At 43.8% G+C, this 15,253-nt stretch overlaps 1 protein-coding gene across 1 annotated transcript in view; it reads left to right on the forward strand.

The window, feature by feature from the left end:
• LOC147659130 (cytochrome P450 2G1-like) overlaps positions 1-13,421 on the forward strand; it is a 356,398-nt gene extending 342,977 nt beyond the window's left edge. The window contains exon 7 of the mRNA XM_086951950.1: positions 13,398-13,421. Within this exon, the coding sequence (XP_086808076.1) occupies positions 13,398-13,421 (24 nt within the window). The remainder of the gene's footprint in view (positions 1-13,397) is intronic.
• The last annotated feature ends 1,832 nt before the right edge of the window (positions 13,422-15,253 follow it).

Consider the following 15,253-nt stretch of genomic DNA (forward strand, 5'->3'; position numbering starts at 1 on the left):
GTGGTGAGGAGAATCCTCATCCCATCCTACATGATTTTTGTATAATGCAGGGGCTTGGGCCACCGCCCATTTTCTTGCAAATGTGTATTTTTTATGAATTGGGATATTATTTGAGAAAGCAGGCATAATCATTTCTTCGCCATGAGGGCACTCCCTGACAAAATCTGGTGGCCAGTCTTTTTCAGCTAACAGGATGTCATAGCCTTTAACTCAAACAACAGGAGAGTGTTAGTATCTACAACAGACAAACTCTACTAGCCAAAATTGGTTCTACAAACCGCTAAGTTATTAGACAAGGCTGTTATTGTCAGTTGGAAAAGATAGAGTGCACGTGTTCAAAGAACTAGCTAAAAGCCTTTAGAAAGATTTTCCCAAAAGAGACTTTTAATTTTCCTAGTTTTATCTCCCTCTAAAAGCAATGTTATTTCATATAGTTTATGGGGCACACTAACTCGTGTGTCTGCAGTTTCCACCTGAATGTATTCATTCGTGTCCACTGTCTCCAGAAGATTCATCAGGATCTTGCGAGCTGTGGTCACTTCTGCTGCACTGTCTAGCATTGTCTGGGCCCACTCTCCGTTTTTCATTTGTGTCCTCAGAATCCTCTGCATGTTTAATTTTAATACTTGCTACCTTCTTTCTGGGAAATTGTGTTTTCCTACTTTGATGAGCAGGTTCTTTGTCTTTGGACTTGACGTGCTCTTCCTTGTGTTCTGACCGTCCTCTTCTTTCCGGTTTCTGTGAGGAAGATCGAGAAAGATTGAGTGAGAAGGATCGAGAGGGACGTGTATCAATGTCTTGATATCTGTCAGGTTTTCTTATTTTATCCCTATCTCTAAAGTTATATCTTTTTTCCGAGGGTTCCCTTTGGGGAGATTTGTCTCCTTCAACCGATGATTTATTCCTCCGTTGGGGAGACCTTCCTCTGGACTGGAATTGTTTTTCTCTGGGAGTGGATTGTTTATTACGATCCCAGCTCTTTTTTGGAGTATTTAGATTATTTTTAATATAGGTTTTTTCAGGATTTTCAATTAGTTGGGGTTTTACCGGTTTACCACCCAAACTATCTCTTCCTAATTCTTCATAGGATGTTTCTATGATTTTAGCAAGCTCAAATGGTTGGTCTGTTATATCTGTCTCCTTCAATTTCTGGCAGATTGTCACACATGCTGCTTCTCCTTTTATGTTGGCTAATAATATAGCTGAGACCTGCTTAAAGTCCTTCAGTAATTTCATACCCAGAGTTAAAGCAGGTTCTGGACTGTATTCATTTTGAATCTGTCTTAGGACATCTGGTATAACCGCCATAGATGGAACACCATGTGTTTTTGTGTAGATAGAAGCAAAGACTGTACCCCAAGTGTCACAGTCCTCCACATGTGGTGCGATCCCCATTGGGATTCTGATAGTCAGAATTCTGTGTTTTTTGTGTGGGGTAGTATCAGGAAATACTGCCTCTATCTGGGTGATTTTTTGAGCTAACCAGAATGGAATTTGTTCCCGTTTTGCGGGTGTTTTACCAAGACACGATTGTATGTTCTGTGGTGTAATTTTGTTTGTGTTCCCCTGATGAGGGGTCAGTTGTGGGATGTTAGTTGCTGGTTGGACTGTTGCAGTCCGCATGACATATTGGACCAATTGTCTATGTATTTTAATTAAAAGTTTTAGCTGAGCTAAAAGTTCCCGGTCCGACATTTTATCAATGTCTGGGCGTGGTGTGTAGCTGGCTAGAACCGGCCACGTGGCTCCTGGTCTACCTAGTGGACCGTGCCTGGTGATGTGATTTTGATGTTTTAGGGCGCCTTTAAACCAGAGCAGGTGCTCTTGGTATGTTAGTGGGATTTCAACGTCCTCGAAAGGAGTGTATATATCCGGAGGTTCCTCTATTTTGTAATAGTGGAAGTCTTTTGTCACAGCGTGTGCTGCTGGAAAATGTATCCATGAATAGAATACCTCTGTCTGCCGAAACTCATGTGCCTCTATCATGAATATGACTGTACCACCTATTGGTGATAGTCCATTCTCTATAAGTTTAAGAGTTATAGTTCTTCTTATATTGACCGGAATGATTATAGCATTCGGGTAATTTTCTTGAAGACTTGAGTCTTCCGCTAAGAGTCGAGCTGCTAATGCTTCTTTCTCTCTTTCGTCTTCACTTTCTCCCATTTTACTGATAGAAAGTTTTGTTGCAGATCAAGTTTCAAGGAAACAAAGATTAGGTGCACAATATTTTGGAACACTGTATCCTTCAACGTTGACTAAACCAAGAACTAATACATAGGATTCTCATCCTACTAAGTTCCGGCGGATATTAACCTTTCACCCACTCCAGACGTCTATTGGAGTTTTTACGGGAAAAAGGGGTCTGTGTGAAAAGCATGACTGAGCTACTCTAGTGTCTTGAGTTAGATTATCGCCTTACCAAACGTTGGGCGCCATGTAGTGTAGTTCCTATATTCCCAATAGGCTCTGCGCATTGGAATAACATAAACAGCAGTGTAGACGTGGGACTGAGGTCATCTAGGTCTCTACTGACTATGTTAGACTTAATCAGTTTTGCCAGTTAGCTCAGAGGTCACTAGAAGCTTTCTCGAATGTTCAGGAAAGGGTTAACCGTCCTGATTTAGACAAGAAGGGATTAGTTTCTGACAACCGCATAAACATGACAACTTTGCTCCCTCAGAATAAAGAGTGTATCTCTAGAGTCGTGTGAAAACAATAGACGGCTATTTCACTCAGTCAATCGTGCATGCTTAGTTTCACCAGAGTGCAGAGACATAGAGAGACGGGCATTTTCAATAAAAGGTGTTATTTTATTGAGCAGTCTCCTTTCTCATGCAAGAGAAATGAATTGCCACAGTTGCAATACTTATCATAAAGTAAAGTGCGTACAGTAAAAGTAGTATTATGAAATAATACTGTAAAAGCATTGATATGGTTTCTTAGCCATATGATACTTTAAAATATATAAAATATATACATACATAAAAACATTGACTAAACAAACTCAACTGGTGCTTCTAAGATACGCCTACCCCAGTGTGCCTGACCTAAGCCTAATACGTGGGAAGGAGTAAGTAAGTAGCAGTTTTAAGTTAAAGTTAGGTTTTTGCCAAGGATCAGAATCCAGAATTCTCTCTAAGGATTTATTCAGCTCCGTACCTTGGTTATAGAATGAAGGAGGTCTTGTATCTTGCTTCTCAGGACTCAATCTCCCAGCAACCCGCGTGGGTAACTCGGGAACACCGGAGCTGGATTTCTCGACGTGAGAAAAAGCAGCTTCTCCAGCTCGTCAAAAAGGGAGGGGCGGCTTCCTTCTGCTCTGGCGACAGCTGGGCTCTCGGACAAGTAGAACGTCGCTCTTCTCTCCACCACCGTGTGTTTGCTTAAGGCAACGTTGGTATATTTATAGCTGAAAGGTGTCGGGTTTGACGTAAGGTTGGACATAAGACGTCATTAAGAACTAACAGTTCTTGCTGGACTCTAGGAGTTCTTGTGCAAATCAAAACAAAAGCAGGAGGGGGATTTCCGGGCTGCTGGAGGCTTGGTTTGTTAAAGAACGCGTTGTGCTTTCTAGGAGTCTATGGGAATGGCCTTGCTGTGCTTTGGACTGCATGGACTATTACTAAATATGGATCTGATTCTTATGCCTCTATACGGGTACTATTTATTAAAACCACATACGGGCATGAATCGGGAATATCGAATTAGGGTCCTAGATAGAAATACAACATCACAATGAGCAGATTCATGTTCCCACACCACCTCCCTCTTGCAACAAGCAGATTCATGCACTCACATCCACACCTCTACTGCAAAAACCCATGGCTCTCAACTCCTCCTGCGGTCTCTACCCACACCCCGTCTATCCAACTTCACTGCTGAATGCCTTCATGCTACGGTTTTACCTCCAGAATCATCTTCACGCCCCCAGGGCTCTCAACCCAGCCTGAGCTTCACCCCACTTCTTTTGACCAGCAATCCTCTATCCCCTATAGGATGGCTCCCACCTTAGACCCTACAAATGGTTCCAACTTGCCTCAGAACATGCCCACCCCTCCACTGTCCCATGTGTCTTGCACCAGCTCCCTATAACAGCCAATCTAGTGCTCAAAATCAAGACTACTTTGGATGAAATGGTGTCACTTTGCATAGAATCAAAGAATAGCCACACCCTCACTATATCAAGAAGTATTACAGAATTTAGAGTGCAACAGAGACTTGCTAATAAAAACATATGTAAAATGTTATCAGTTGATGACAGAAACTTAAAATACCCTAAAAAAATTCCAGCACAGTATTAGGAGCATATTTCATTTCCACAGATGACATATTTCCATATTCAGTTATTTTTGTTATTTACAGGCAATAATTTAGATCTTATCATCCACATCCATCTTAAGAACTTTGTCATTAGAACTGCATAGCAAAGGAATGGATCAGTTCGAAGAATTCTCATGGCTACCCTGGACGAACTGGTGCCCATATTCCTACATGTATGTGCCAGCCATACTTTGTGAGAAGCAACATACGTGGCTAGAGGGATGCAGAAATTTGCAACAGAGGTGCAAAAATAAGCTAGAGCAGTGCAGAAAGAACCAACATAGGTGCAGAAAGAGGCAAGAGGGGTACAGAAAGAAGCAAGCAAACTGCAGGAAGAGGCAAACAAGATGCAGAAAGAGGCAAGAGAACTGCAGAAAAAGGCAAGAGAGGTGAACAAAGAGTCAGGAGAGGTGCAAAAAGAGGCAAAAGGGGTACAGAAAGAGACAAGTGGGATACAGAAAGAAGGAAAATAACTGCAGAAAGAGGCAACAGAGGTAATGAAAGAGGCAGGAGGGGAGCAGAAAGAGGCAAGAGAAGTGCAGAAAGAAGCATTAGAGGTGCCGAGCGAGGCAAGAAAGGTGAAGAAACAGGCAAGAGAGGTACAGAAAGAAACAATCTAGCATCTTCTACTGACTACTTAAGATTGATTTGGTGAGGCGTTGACAACAATGACTTATTTTTTAGAATGGTAAGAGAACACCCGCTGCTTATTGACTTCTGTTTGTGCCCAATTAATCATAATCCTGAGGTAATTGATGCTTTTAATAAACTCTGTGGGGGATCAAACTAAAGATATCTAGGCTCATAGTGGAATCACACCATGGACCGAGATGGTTTAACAGTGATTGCTCTCTATCAAAGAGAGAGCTCCGTAAAGCACTCACAAAGAGCATGGCCTTTATTAAATCTCTGAGGCAACAATATAAGGCTACAACCATTTTACGAAAAGATGAGATTATAAAAGAGCGTTGGGACAACCTTGCATGTGCTGCCAGATTTAAGAATGGGAATGGCAGCAGTTAAAGATATGAGGCCCATGGGCCACACCTTAACTCTAATAAGCTGTAATATCACTACTGAATCATGGGAAGCCCATTTCTCCAAGATTTATTTAGCCCCATCCCAAAATGAGTATCTACACAGGCATCAAATTTCTTCTAGGATTCAAAAATCGTTGTCAAAAGTAGAGGATGCCATTCATCAAAGTTTAGGCAATGAAGCTCCTGGCCCTGACGGGCTCCCTATTGATCTTATTAAAGAAAAACTGGAGTTTTGGGAGCCCCTTTTATTAAATGTTTTTAATAGTTTAACCAATGCTATGATTCTGAGCACATGGTCTAGCAGCGTTATCGTTCCAATTTTAAAAAAGACGATACATCCAACCCAAGTTGTTACAGACAGATCTCCCTGATCGAAAACACATTGAAAGTTCTCGGGAGGATCCTGTTTAACAAGATTAGGCTATGGACTGAGAAAGAACACATTTTAAATTATTGTCAGTTAGGTTTTAGAAGTAAAATAGGCACAGTCGACAATGTCTAAACCTTAACTTGATCATTGGAAAATACACCATAGCCCTGATATCTCCTATTTACTTGGCTTTTATGGATCTTACCTTGGCCTTTGATTATGTTAACAGGTCACGCTTATGGTCGATTCTTTTAAAATATGGGTTGGATTAGGTTTTAGTTCATTTTTTAGCCTATTTACATAGGGACCTGAAAGCTCAGGTGAGGATCAGTAAGGGCGGGGAAGTTTCAAAGGACATCAATATCAGTAGAGGGGTCAGGCAGGGGTTTGTCCTGGCCCCTCTCCTTTTCATTTTATACATCAATGCCCTACACAACTCACTGATTATACTTACTAACAATGCCCCTAGAATTAACGGTAATATACTTCCCGCCCTACTGTACGCTGATGTTCTGGCTTTCAATCTGGAAAAACCTGGCAGCGACTCTCACCGGAGATGAAATAATAGATTGCCTCAAATGTGAAAAGGGCAGGGACTTACCCTGGCTTGCTGCTTTAAGGGAGAGCCCTACCTTTTCCATGCGTCTGATGGCCCCCAGCCGTCTGACGTCACGGTGGGCGTGTGCGGAGTACGGCCGGGGGCCATCCAATCTGCGCATGCGTCAGATTCGGCCGCACCCCGGCGGAATATCTGCCGCAGCAAAGCAGATAAACAGCATGAAACTTGAACATAGCTTTATAAATTCAACTGACATGGAGCACATAAACAAAAAATCCCTACAGGAGGTTTTATACGCACAGTATAGTAATGGAAGAGATGAAAAGGAGGCTTAGAAAATCTCTGTCACCAGGTATATGTCCTTAGTAGATGCATGTCAACAAAAGAGGGGACAGGGAGGGCTTGATATAGGTCCAACGTACATGCCCAAACTTAAACCACAAGAAAGTAGGGTATGGATTTCCTTGTAGGGTATATTTAGCCACTAAATGTGTACTCTAGGTGGTAAAGAGGTGGGGACTACCTCCTTTCGGAACTAGGACCCTCACACATCCAGCAAGCTATGTGTCATGCTTCATCATATGGGTCTGCTCCTCTTCCTGCCGGCGCTGCAATGCTCGACAAGCACCCATAAGGGGGCTCTTTTTCAGAGATCTTTTGTTCCTCGCCGTATCGGTGCCGTGGGTGTGAGGGGCCTAGAGATGTATAGATGTAGGATGTGAATGTAAAACAGGTAAGGGAACCCTTTGTGATACATTTTATTCTGTTAGGGTCCCACCCTGGTTAAAAGGATTAGACTGGGTGACAATTTTGTTATAAGGTGACAAAAAATTCACTCAACCCCCAGATGGTCAACTTGTTTCTCGCCTCAATAAGTCACAGAAGTGATCAGGTGGCAATTCCTCAGGACCGTGTTAATAATACAAACTATCTACAGTGAATGGTGTGGTGCAACGCTACCTACCATTTTTTCTACCTGTGGGTGATTACCCTGGAGAATGGCAGTCAACCTAGAGCACAAGGAAGAAATCATAAAAACATGATCAAGGTTGGGGGAGAAAGCGATATCCCCTATTGAGTTCAGTTGTTGCGTTAAATTTAGCACACTCATAATCCAAGCTTTTCTTTTAAAAACATACAGAGCTCTTATGGGGGCCATTCAAGCTCCATACTTGCTTCCATACAACTCCCCTATGTATACATGGTTAAAAAGTGGTGATACGGACCGTAAGGGTGAGTGGTAGTGAGCTCACCTTAATTTGGTTTCAAGTACTGCCACATCAGTTGGCAGCAGAGTAAAGGACACTCAATGCAATGTCTATAAATAGGAAAACACATAAGAGATCAGATCAATTCATGGGCTGTATTGCACATATGGATCGATGCTCACTTCTTGGCATTATTGCAATGCTCGAAAGGAGCGGAAGGTCAAGGTCAGGTCGGTACAGCTCTACCATTGTTATTCCTAACCAATTTACGCCAGCGAGTTAGTAAAGCCCACACAAGGCCGGTATGCCTGGTGGGGGCGCTGCACGCAGTGTCGAAAACCAGATGCTGAGGGTGCTGTGCCAGTAAAACTGCAAGGCGTGAGGACCCCCCAGAGATCCGGCAGCGTGTAGCGCTGGTACCATATTGCTGACGGTGTCAGCTTAGAGCATAGAGGTTGGATGCACCACATGTCTGTGCCCGGCAACCTCTTACCTCGAGTAATCCGTCTGTGTCAGCTAGATCCTCCTCATAGGAAGCGCATACTCACCTGCTCCCGTTCGGGGCTGCATATCCGACCTACCCAATATGCTGCCACCAAGATGGTAACTTGTTGCTGCGGGAGAAAGTTTAAATACTTGCCGTGGTGATAGTGGAATATGCAAATTGGCCGCAGCTTGGGAACTACGACATCACGCAGTGTTTGAGGCGTGATTTCGCTCTACATTAGACCATGGTGGACATCTTAAGATGTGTTATTTGTTATTTATTTTTATTTTGTATTTATTATTTGCACTTATAATGCGCAGCAGCTACCCAAAAAGGGTCCCCGGCGCAGTTTGCAGATTTGCGGAGAGAAGGACAAGTAAATGTGAATGTCTAGATGTTAAATAGCCATGTTTTTAAGGCTTTGCGAAATTTGATGTAATCTATCTCATTTCGTATTAAAAAAGGCAATGAATTCCACAGGGAGGGACCTAAATAAGAGAAAGATCTTCCACCCATCCGAGAAAGCTTGATTTTAGGAATGACGAACTTCTCTAGCATGGAGGAGCGGAGAATACGAGAGGGAGAGTAAGGGCAGACAAGAGATTGAACGTATTTCGGAGCACTGCCTACTTTAATTTTGTGCATGAAAGAGAGCGCTTTAAATTTGACTCGGATTTCAACGTGGAGCCAATGAAGATCACGAAGATGTTGGGAGGTGGGAGTGGTTCTAGGGATCTTGATTAACAATCTTGCTGCTGAATTTTATACCACCTGTAGTTTACGTGTTCTGGCTTTATTTGAGCCCAAATAAAGCACATTTCCATAGTCAATCCTAGAGGTAATCAAGGCATTGACTACGGGTTTCTTGCTGGAGTCAGGCAACATCCAGCAGATCTTTTTTAGCCATTTGAGGATGGAGAAACACGTGGCAGAGGTTCTTACTGCTTGCAGGTGCATATTAAGGGATTCATCAATAATAATGCCCAAGTTGCGCGCCTGGGAAGAAGGTGAAGGAAGAGAACCCATTGCGCATGGCCAATGTTGAGGACCCCACAGTTTTTTACTTTTACCGAATTTGATCACTTCGTTTTTTCCTCCATTTAATGTAAGAACATTTTCCTGCATCCATGATGCTATTTTAATTAAACCCACTTTAAGTGGAGAGGAAGCATTTGTATTCTCGTAAGAGAGAGAAAAAATAAGTTGGGAATCAGCATAAGAATACATCGACAGCCCGGTATTTTCTACCACTTTGGCTAAAGGACTCACATAAAGATTAAACTGTAAGGGACTGAGTATGGAGCCCTGTGGTACACCATGAGCAAAAACATGCGTATCAGAGCAGGCTGTTTGGGAGAAAACTTGAAACGTGCACTTAGTCAGAAAAGAGATAAGCCAGTTAAAAGCTGAGCCGCGGATGCCCAGGGAGCTTAGAGTGTTTACGAATACAGTGTGAGATACCTTATCAAAAGCGGCACTTAAGTCCAGTAAGATAAGTGCCACTCTGTCTCCCCTATCTAATTTGCAGCGTCTGTTTTCTGTGACTCCTAATAAGGTGGTTTCTGTCGAAAAACCAGCTCTAAAGCCCGATTGACTGGGAGGTAATAGATTTTGAGTAGTTACAAATTGGGCTAGATTCTGGTGAACATGTTTTTCTAGAATTTTTTAAAACACTGTCAGTAAGGAGATAGGCCGATAGATTGAAGGTTGATCAGGATCGGCTCTTGCTTTTTTCAGGAGTGAATGTATGATTGCATGCTTCCAATCAGCTGGAATGGTTTCTTCCTGTAGGGAAGTGTTAAGAAGATCAGTGATAACATCCAATGACTAGGAATCGAGCTGCATGAGTACAGTGATGGGCAAAGGATCTTTAGGGGATCCAGATTTGATATTATTAAGACATTTTATTAAGGTGTCTGAGTTCAGCTTATCAATGATACCCTCAGAGGTCTTGATGGGCCCAATTCTGTTATGGCATTTATTATTGGCAGTAAGAGATTTGAAGGTTCTATTGAAACAGAAAGACATTTATCTTGCGCCGATGTAATTCCTTGATAGATTTTATCCACTTTTTGTGTAAAGAAAGTAGCTAATGTTTCACATTGCTGCTCATTTAGGTCCAGCGGCATAGCTATAGTTTTAGAGCCCGCGAGTTCCGTCACCATATTAAATAATGTTTTGGAACAATTTAGAGCATCTGAGATAGTAGAGTACACATATTCAGCTTTCTACAAAGGGTATGGTAATTTGTTAGCTTACTTTTATAAGCATTTTTAGCTGCAGATGTATAATTTTTTTCTCCATCTTCGCTCCGATGCTTTACATTCTGATTTTTCTATTTTCAACGGTTCCGTGAACCAGGGTGCTGGTGGTCGATGACTATTGACTTTTTTGTTAGTAAGTGGTAAACATATGTCTATTGCAGTGAGGAGCCATTTCTGCAATGAGTGAGTAGTGAGTGAACAGATTGTTTTGAGCAGGAAAGATGAGTATTAAAAAAATTATTCAAGGTTTTAATGTCTAGTTTTTTCCAATTTCTAGTTTGCGTGATTTGATCAGTGGGGGATTTTGTCTCGTATGTTGCAACTTGGAGTGAGAATCCAATAAAATAATGATCAGACCAACATATTGGCAGCGCCGGTAAACATGTAACATCCAGATTAGAAAAAATGGGATCAAGTAAATGACCCGCTTCATGTGTGGATCCAGAGTTAAGCAAATTTATATTTAGGGCGGCCAAACCAGAGATAAACTCAGAACTTGTTTTACAAGTTTGATTTTCTAGATGCATATTTAAGTCCCCTAGGAGGGAGAAATTGGCTGCTTTCATCACCAAGGGACTTATAAGTTCAGGAAAAACAGATACCCAGGAGAAAGCAGGGCCAGGGGAACGGTAAACAAGTATTCCACAGAACGTAAACTTAGGAGTAAGAGACAACTTAAATGTCGCAGCTTCACAGTTGAGGATTGGTAATTGAGTGAAGTCGCATTTGTACTCTAATTTGAAAATGATGGTGATACCACCCCCAATTTTATTTGTGCGATCAATCCTTACTATTGCGTAGTTGTCAGGAACAGCAACCGCGATGTCAGGACCTGAGCTCTCATGGAGCCAGGTTTCATTAAGAAAAATTGCGTCTGGCTTGTCGTTAATTAGTAAATTGAAAACCTCAAATTTATGTTTAGGTAAAGACCTACAATTAGAATGAAAAAAGCAAAAGTTTTATATTGTAAGTTACTTTGATTGATATATAACTTTTCTTTTCCATATTTGAATTAGAGTTAGGAGCAAATACAAAGCCACAATTAGGACAAGATGCGGTTGTAACCTCCATATGTAATTTGACACATTTTGGCGATGAAGGGAGATGCAAGGCCCGGATTATACGCAAGTATCGGAGCTTTTATGTTGCTAATTGGGTGAGTTACCTGATTGTATGCAACAGGCAGATCTTGAGTGCAACTGATCAGTGTAGGACCAGGGTTTCTGGCCCTCGGTCCAGTCCAGGCGTGGACGGGTGCAGACGGGCTTGCCTTTGGCGCGCCTTCGGCACGCCCGCGGCTCGCCCGCTGCGCGCATCCGCTTCGCGCCAGAGTCAGCTTTCCCTAAAGTACTCTGGCGAGAGTGAGACCCACCTCTGCCGTCCCCGGAAGTGCGTAGCTCTCTGGGCAGAAACGCCCTCCACAACAAACGGCATAGGCCGCGGTGGACTGGGGCAATGACCAGCTGAAAGAAGTGCGGCGAGAGGTTGGATTAAAATTAGATTTCAAGTAAGTAAAATAGGAGGTGAACAAGTGCTATTTTAAAATATTTACTACAAACAATAGAGTGTGAAGCTTCTATAGTCGATTGTACAGCGCTGAAGGCAATAGTGTTTAAAAGTATAAAAAACTAGCAATACTGACAGCGTAGCTAGCGCCTCTCCATATGCGCGTGTCCGCCAACTCCAAGATGGCCACTATGATCCTGGTCACAATGACATCACGCCCTTCACCACCTTGTGAGCCCATTTTTTGAAGGCCTCCAACTCCAAGATGGCCGCTATGATTCTGGTCACAATGACATCACGCCCTTCACCACCTTGTGAGCCCATTTTTTGAAGGCCTTCATGACCGCAATGAGGCACTGAAAAACAGTATTTTTTTAGCATGCCCCGCGGACAACATGGCACTCATTGGCGTCGCGAGTTTTGTAGCCGTTACACACTAGCATACTGTTTATACTAGTATATCCCCTTTCTTTAAACACATCACAAGATGGCCACCATGATTTTTTCTACAGCGACATCACCCCTTATCTACCGCGTGAGTTCAGAGCGAAATGCAGGCCTTACTCACTTACATACTACAGTGACATAACGCTTTCACTACTGCATGATTTTTCAATGCCATGGCGAAATTCACAGCCTTTACACATTATTTAACTGTAGATACCAATATATATCCACCTAATAAATAACACATCTTAAGATGGCCGCCATGGTCTAATGTACAGCGAAATCACGCCTCAACCACTGCGTGATTTCGTAGTTCCCCAGCTGCTGCTGATTTGCCTATTCCGCTATCACCACAGCAAGTATTTAAACTGGCTTCCGCAGCAACAAGTTACCTTCCGGGCGGCAGCGGATCCTATAGGTTGTATATGCAGCTCTGAACGGAAGCAGGTAAGTATGCTCTTCCTAAGGGGAGGCTCTATCTGACACAGGCGGATTACTTGAGGTAAGAGGTTGCCGGGAACAGACGTGGGGTGCATCCAAACTCTATGCTCTAAGCTGACACCGTTAGCAATATGGTACCAGCGCTACACGCGGCCGGGTCTCTGGGGGGGTCCTCACGCCTTGCAGTTTTACTGGCACGGCACCTTCAGCCTCTGGTTGTTGACACTGCGTGCAGCGCCCCCACCAGGCATACCGGCCTTGTGTGGGCTTTACTAACTCGCTGACGTAAATTGGTTTGGAATAACGATGGTAGAGCAGTATCAACCTGACTTTGACCTTCCGCTCCTTTCGAGCATTGCAATAATGCCAAGAAGTGAGCATCGATCCATATGTGCATACAGCCAATGAATTGATCTGATCTCTTATGTGTTTTCCTATTTATAGACATTGCATTGAGTGCCCTTTACTCTGCTGCCAACTGATGTGGCTGTACTTGAAACCAAATTAAGGTGAGCTCACTACCACTCACCCTTACGGTCCGTATCACCACTTTTTAAGCATGTATACATAGGGGAGTTGTATGGAAGCATTTATGGAGCTTGAATGGCCCCCATAGGAGCTCTGTATGTTTTTATTAGAAAAGCTTGGATTATGATTGTGCTAAATTTAACACAACAACTGAACTCAGTAGGGGATATTACTTTCTCCCCCAACCTTGATCATGTTTTTATGATTTCTTCCTTGTACTCTAGGTTGACTGCCATTCTCCAGTGTAATCACCCACCGGTAGAACAAATGGTAGGTAGCGTTGCACCACACCATTCACTGTAGATAGTTTGTATTATTCTGTGATTTATTGAGGCGAGAAACATGTTGACCATCTGGGGTGGAGCAAAATTTTGGTCACCTTATAACAAATTAGTTGCCCCCCTCTAATCCTTTTAACCAGGGTGGGACCCTAACAGAATAAAATGTATCACAAAGGGTTCCCTTACCTGTTTTACATTCACATTCTACATCTACACATCTCTATGCCCCTCACACCCATGGCATCGATACAGCGAGGAACAAAAGATCTCTGAAAAAGAGCCCTTTTATTGGTGACCGTTGAGCATTGCAGCACCGGCCCGACGAGGAGCAGACCCATATGATGAAGCATGACACCTAGCTTGCTGGGTGTGTGAGGGTCCTAGTTCCGAAAGGAGGTATTCCCCACCTCCTTACCACCGAGAGTACACATTTAGTGGCTAAATACACCACTACAAGGAACTCCGTACCCTACTGTCTTGAGGCTTAGTAGATGCATCCCACTTGTCATCACATTTGCCATCAAGTTACCTTTTAGTATTAAATATCTTTTATTGAGCATGTCAACACAGAACTATCATCAAACAAATGTGAGCGGTTGCCAAGCAGTTCGTTAAAAGCTAGGGTTCGATTACAGTGGAAGGATTCCAGGACGATACTGCATTTCCAAAATCAAAGTTATACACAGCAAGCCGCCTACAACCCATCATGGGCCGGCCGCGTTTCAAACATTGTAGTACTACGTCAAGACCGCCAGAGTCCCTTCTATAGGCCTTCACCTCCTTTCGCCTGCGTGGCTCGAAGCCCGCCACAAATGCCGTGCTTCCCTGGTGGTCGACACACTCTTCAAACAACAAGCCCCAAACCCCTCCCCGATCCCAATGAAACTGACCCTCCCCATCCCCAACTCCCCCTCCTACCCGATAACCCCCCCTGACGGTCCCGACCCCCCCGCCCTCCCTCACCCTCCCCCCGTGGTCCATGGTCTCGTTCCAACTGGTGTTACAACATCATCTAACAACCTGACGGGCGGATTTGGTGCCCTTCCCTTCCTGATCCATCTCTGTCAGCCTCAACAATCTCAGGTATCTCGGGCAGGTCACCTCCACGAACTCCGAGGACAGGAGGGCCAGTAACGGCTGCCAAAGTTCAGCATATTTAGTCCCCTCTCCCGTTTTATACAGAGAAAGCCTTTCCATACCCAGGACCATCCACAGTCGATGGAGCCAACCCTGGTGCGTGGGAGTAAGAGCCGAGCGCCAATGTGCTAGGATATTTTGTAGTGCCGAGCCTAGCGCTATGGCCATCAAGCGTCCCCTTCGCGATCGTAAGGGGTAGGTCAATGCGTTGGGGAGCCCAAGAATGACATATGAAGGGAAGCGTGGGATTTCGGTGTCAAAATGGGTATCTACGTCATCCAGTACTTGACGCCAATATTCCTGCACAAATCTACAGTCCCAAAGTATGTGCGTGAGGGTACCCAGTTGTCAGCATCCCTAAGTGTACCTGTGTTTGTGCATGAGCATTTTGTAAAGGTCAGAGATTAGCTGCTTGTCGGACTTGAGCGTAATCAGCCAGTATTCCAAATCCGTCAGTCGCCTGTCCGCCTCCGATCTCACCGTCGTGCTATGGGCCCAGTGTCTGACTTGGAAGTAGGGGAGCCTCTCGGATTCTAGAAGGCCGAATTCCTGGCGGAGCTGTGGAAAGGGAACTATTCCTTCGGGACCATACACGTGGCAAAGGGAGCGACATCCAGCCGATTTCCAACGTTCGAAGGCCTTCCCATCCATCCCTGGTTGAA

The sequence above is a fragment of the Lissotriton vulgaris genome, unplaced genomic scaffold, assembly GCF_964263255.1.
Source record: "Lissotriton vulgaris unplaced genomic scaffold, aLisVul1.2 SCAFFOLD_624, whole genome shotgun sequence".
Lineage (NCBI taxonomy): Eukaryota > Metazoa > Chordata > Amphibia > Caudata > Salamandridae > Lissotriton > Lissotriton vulgaris.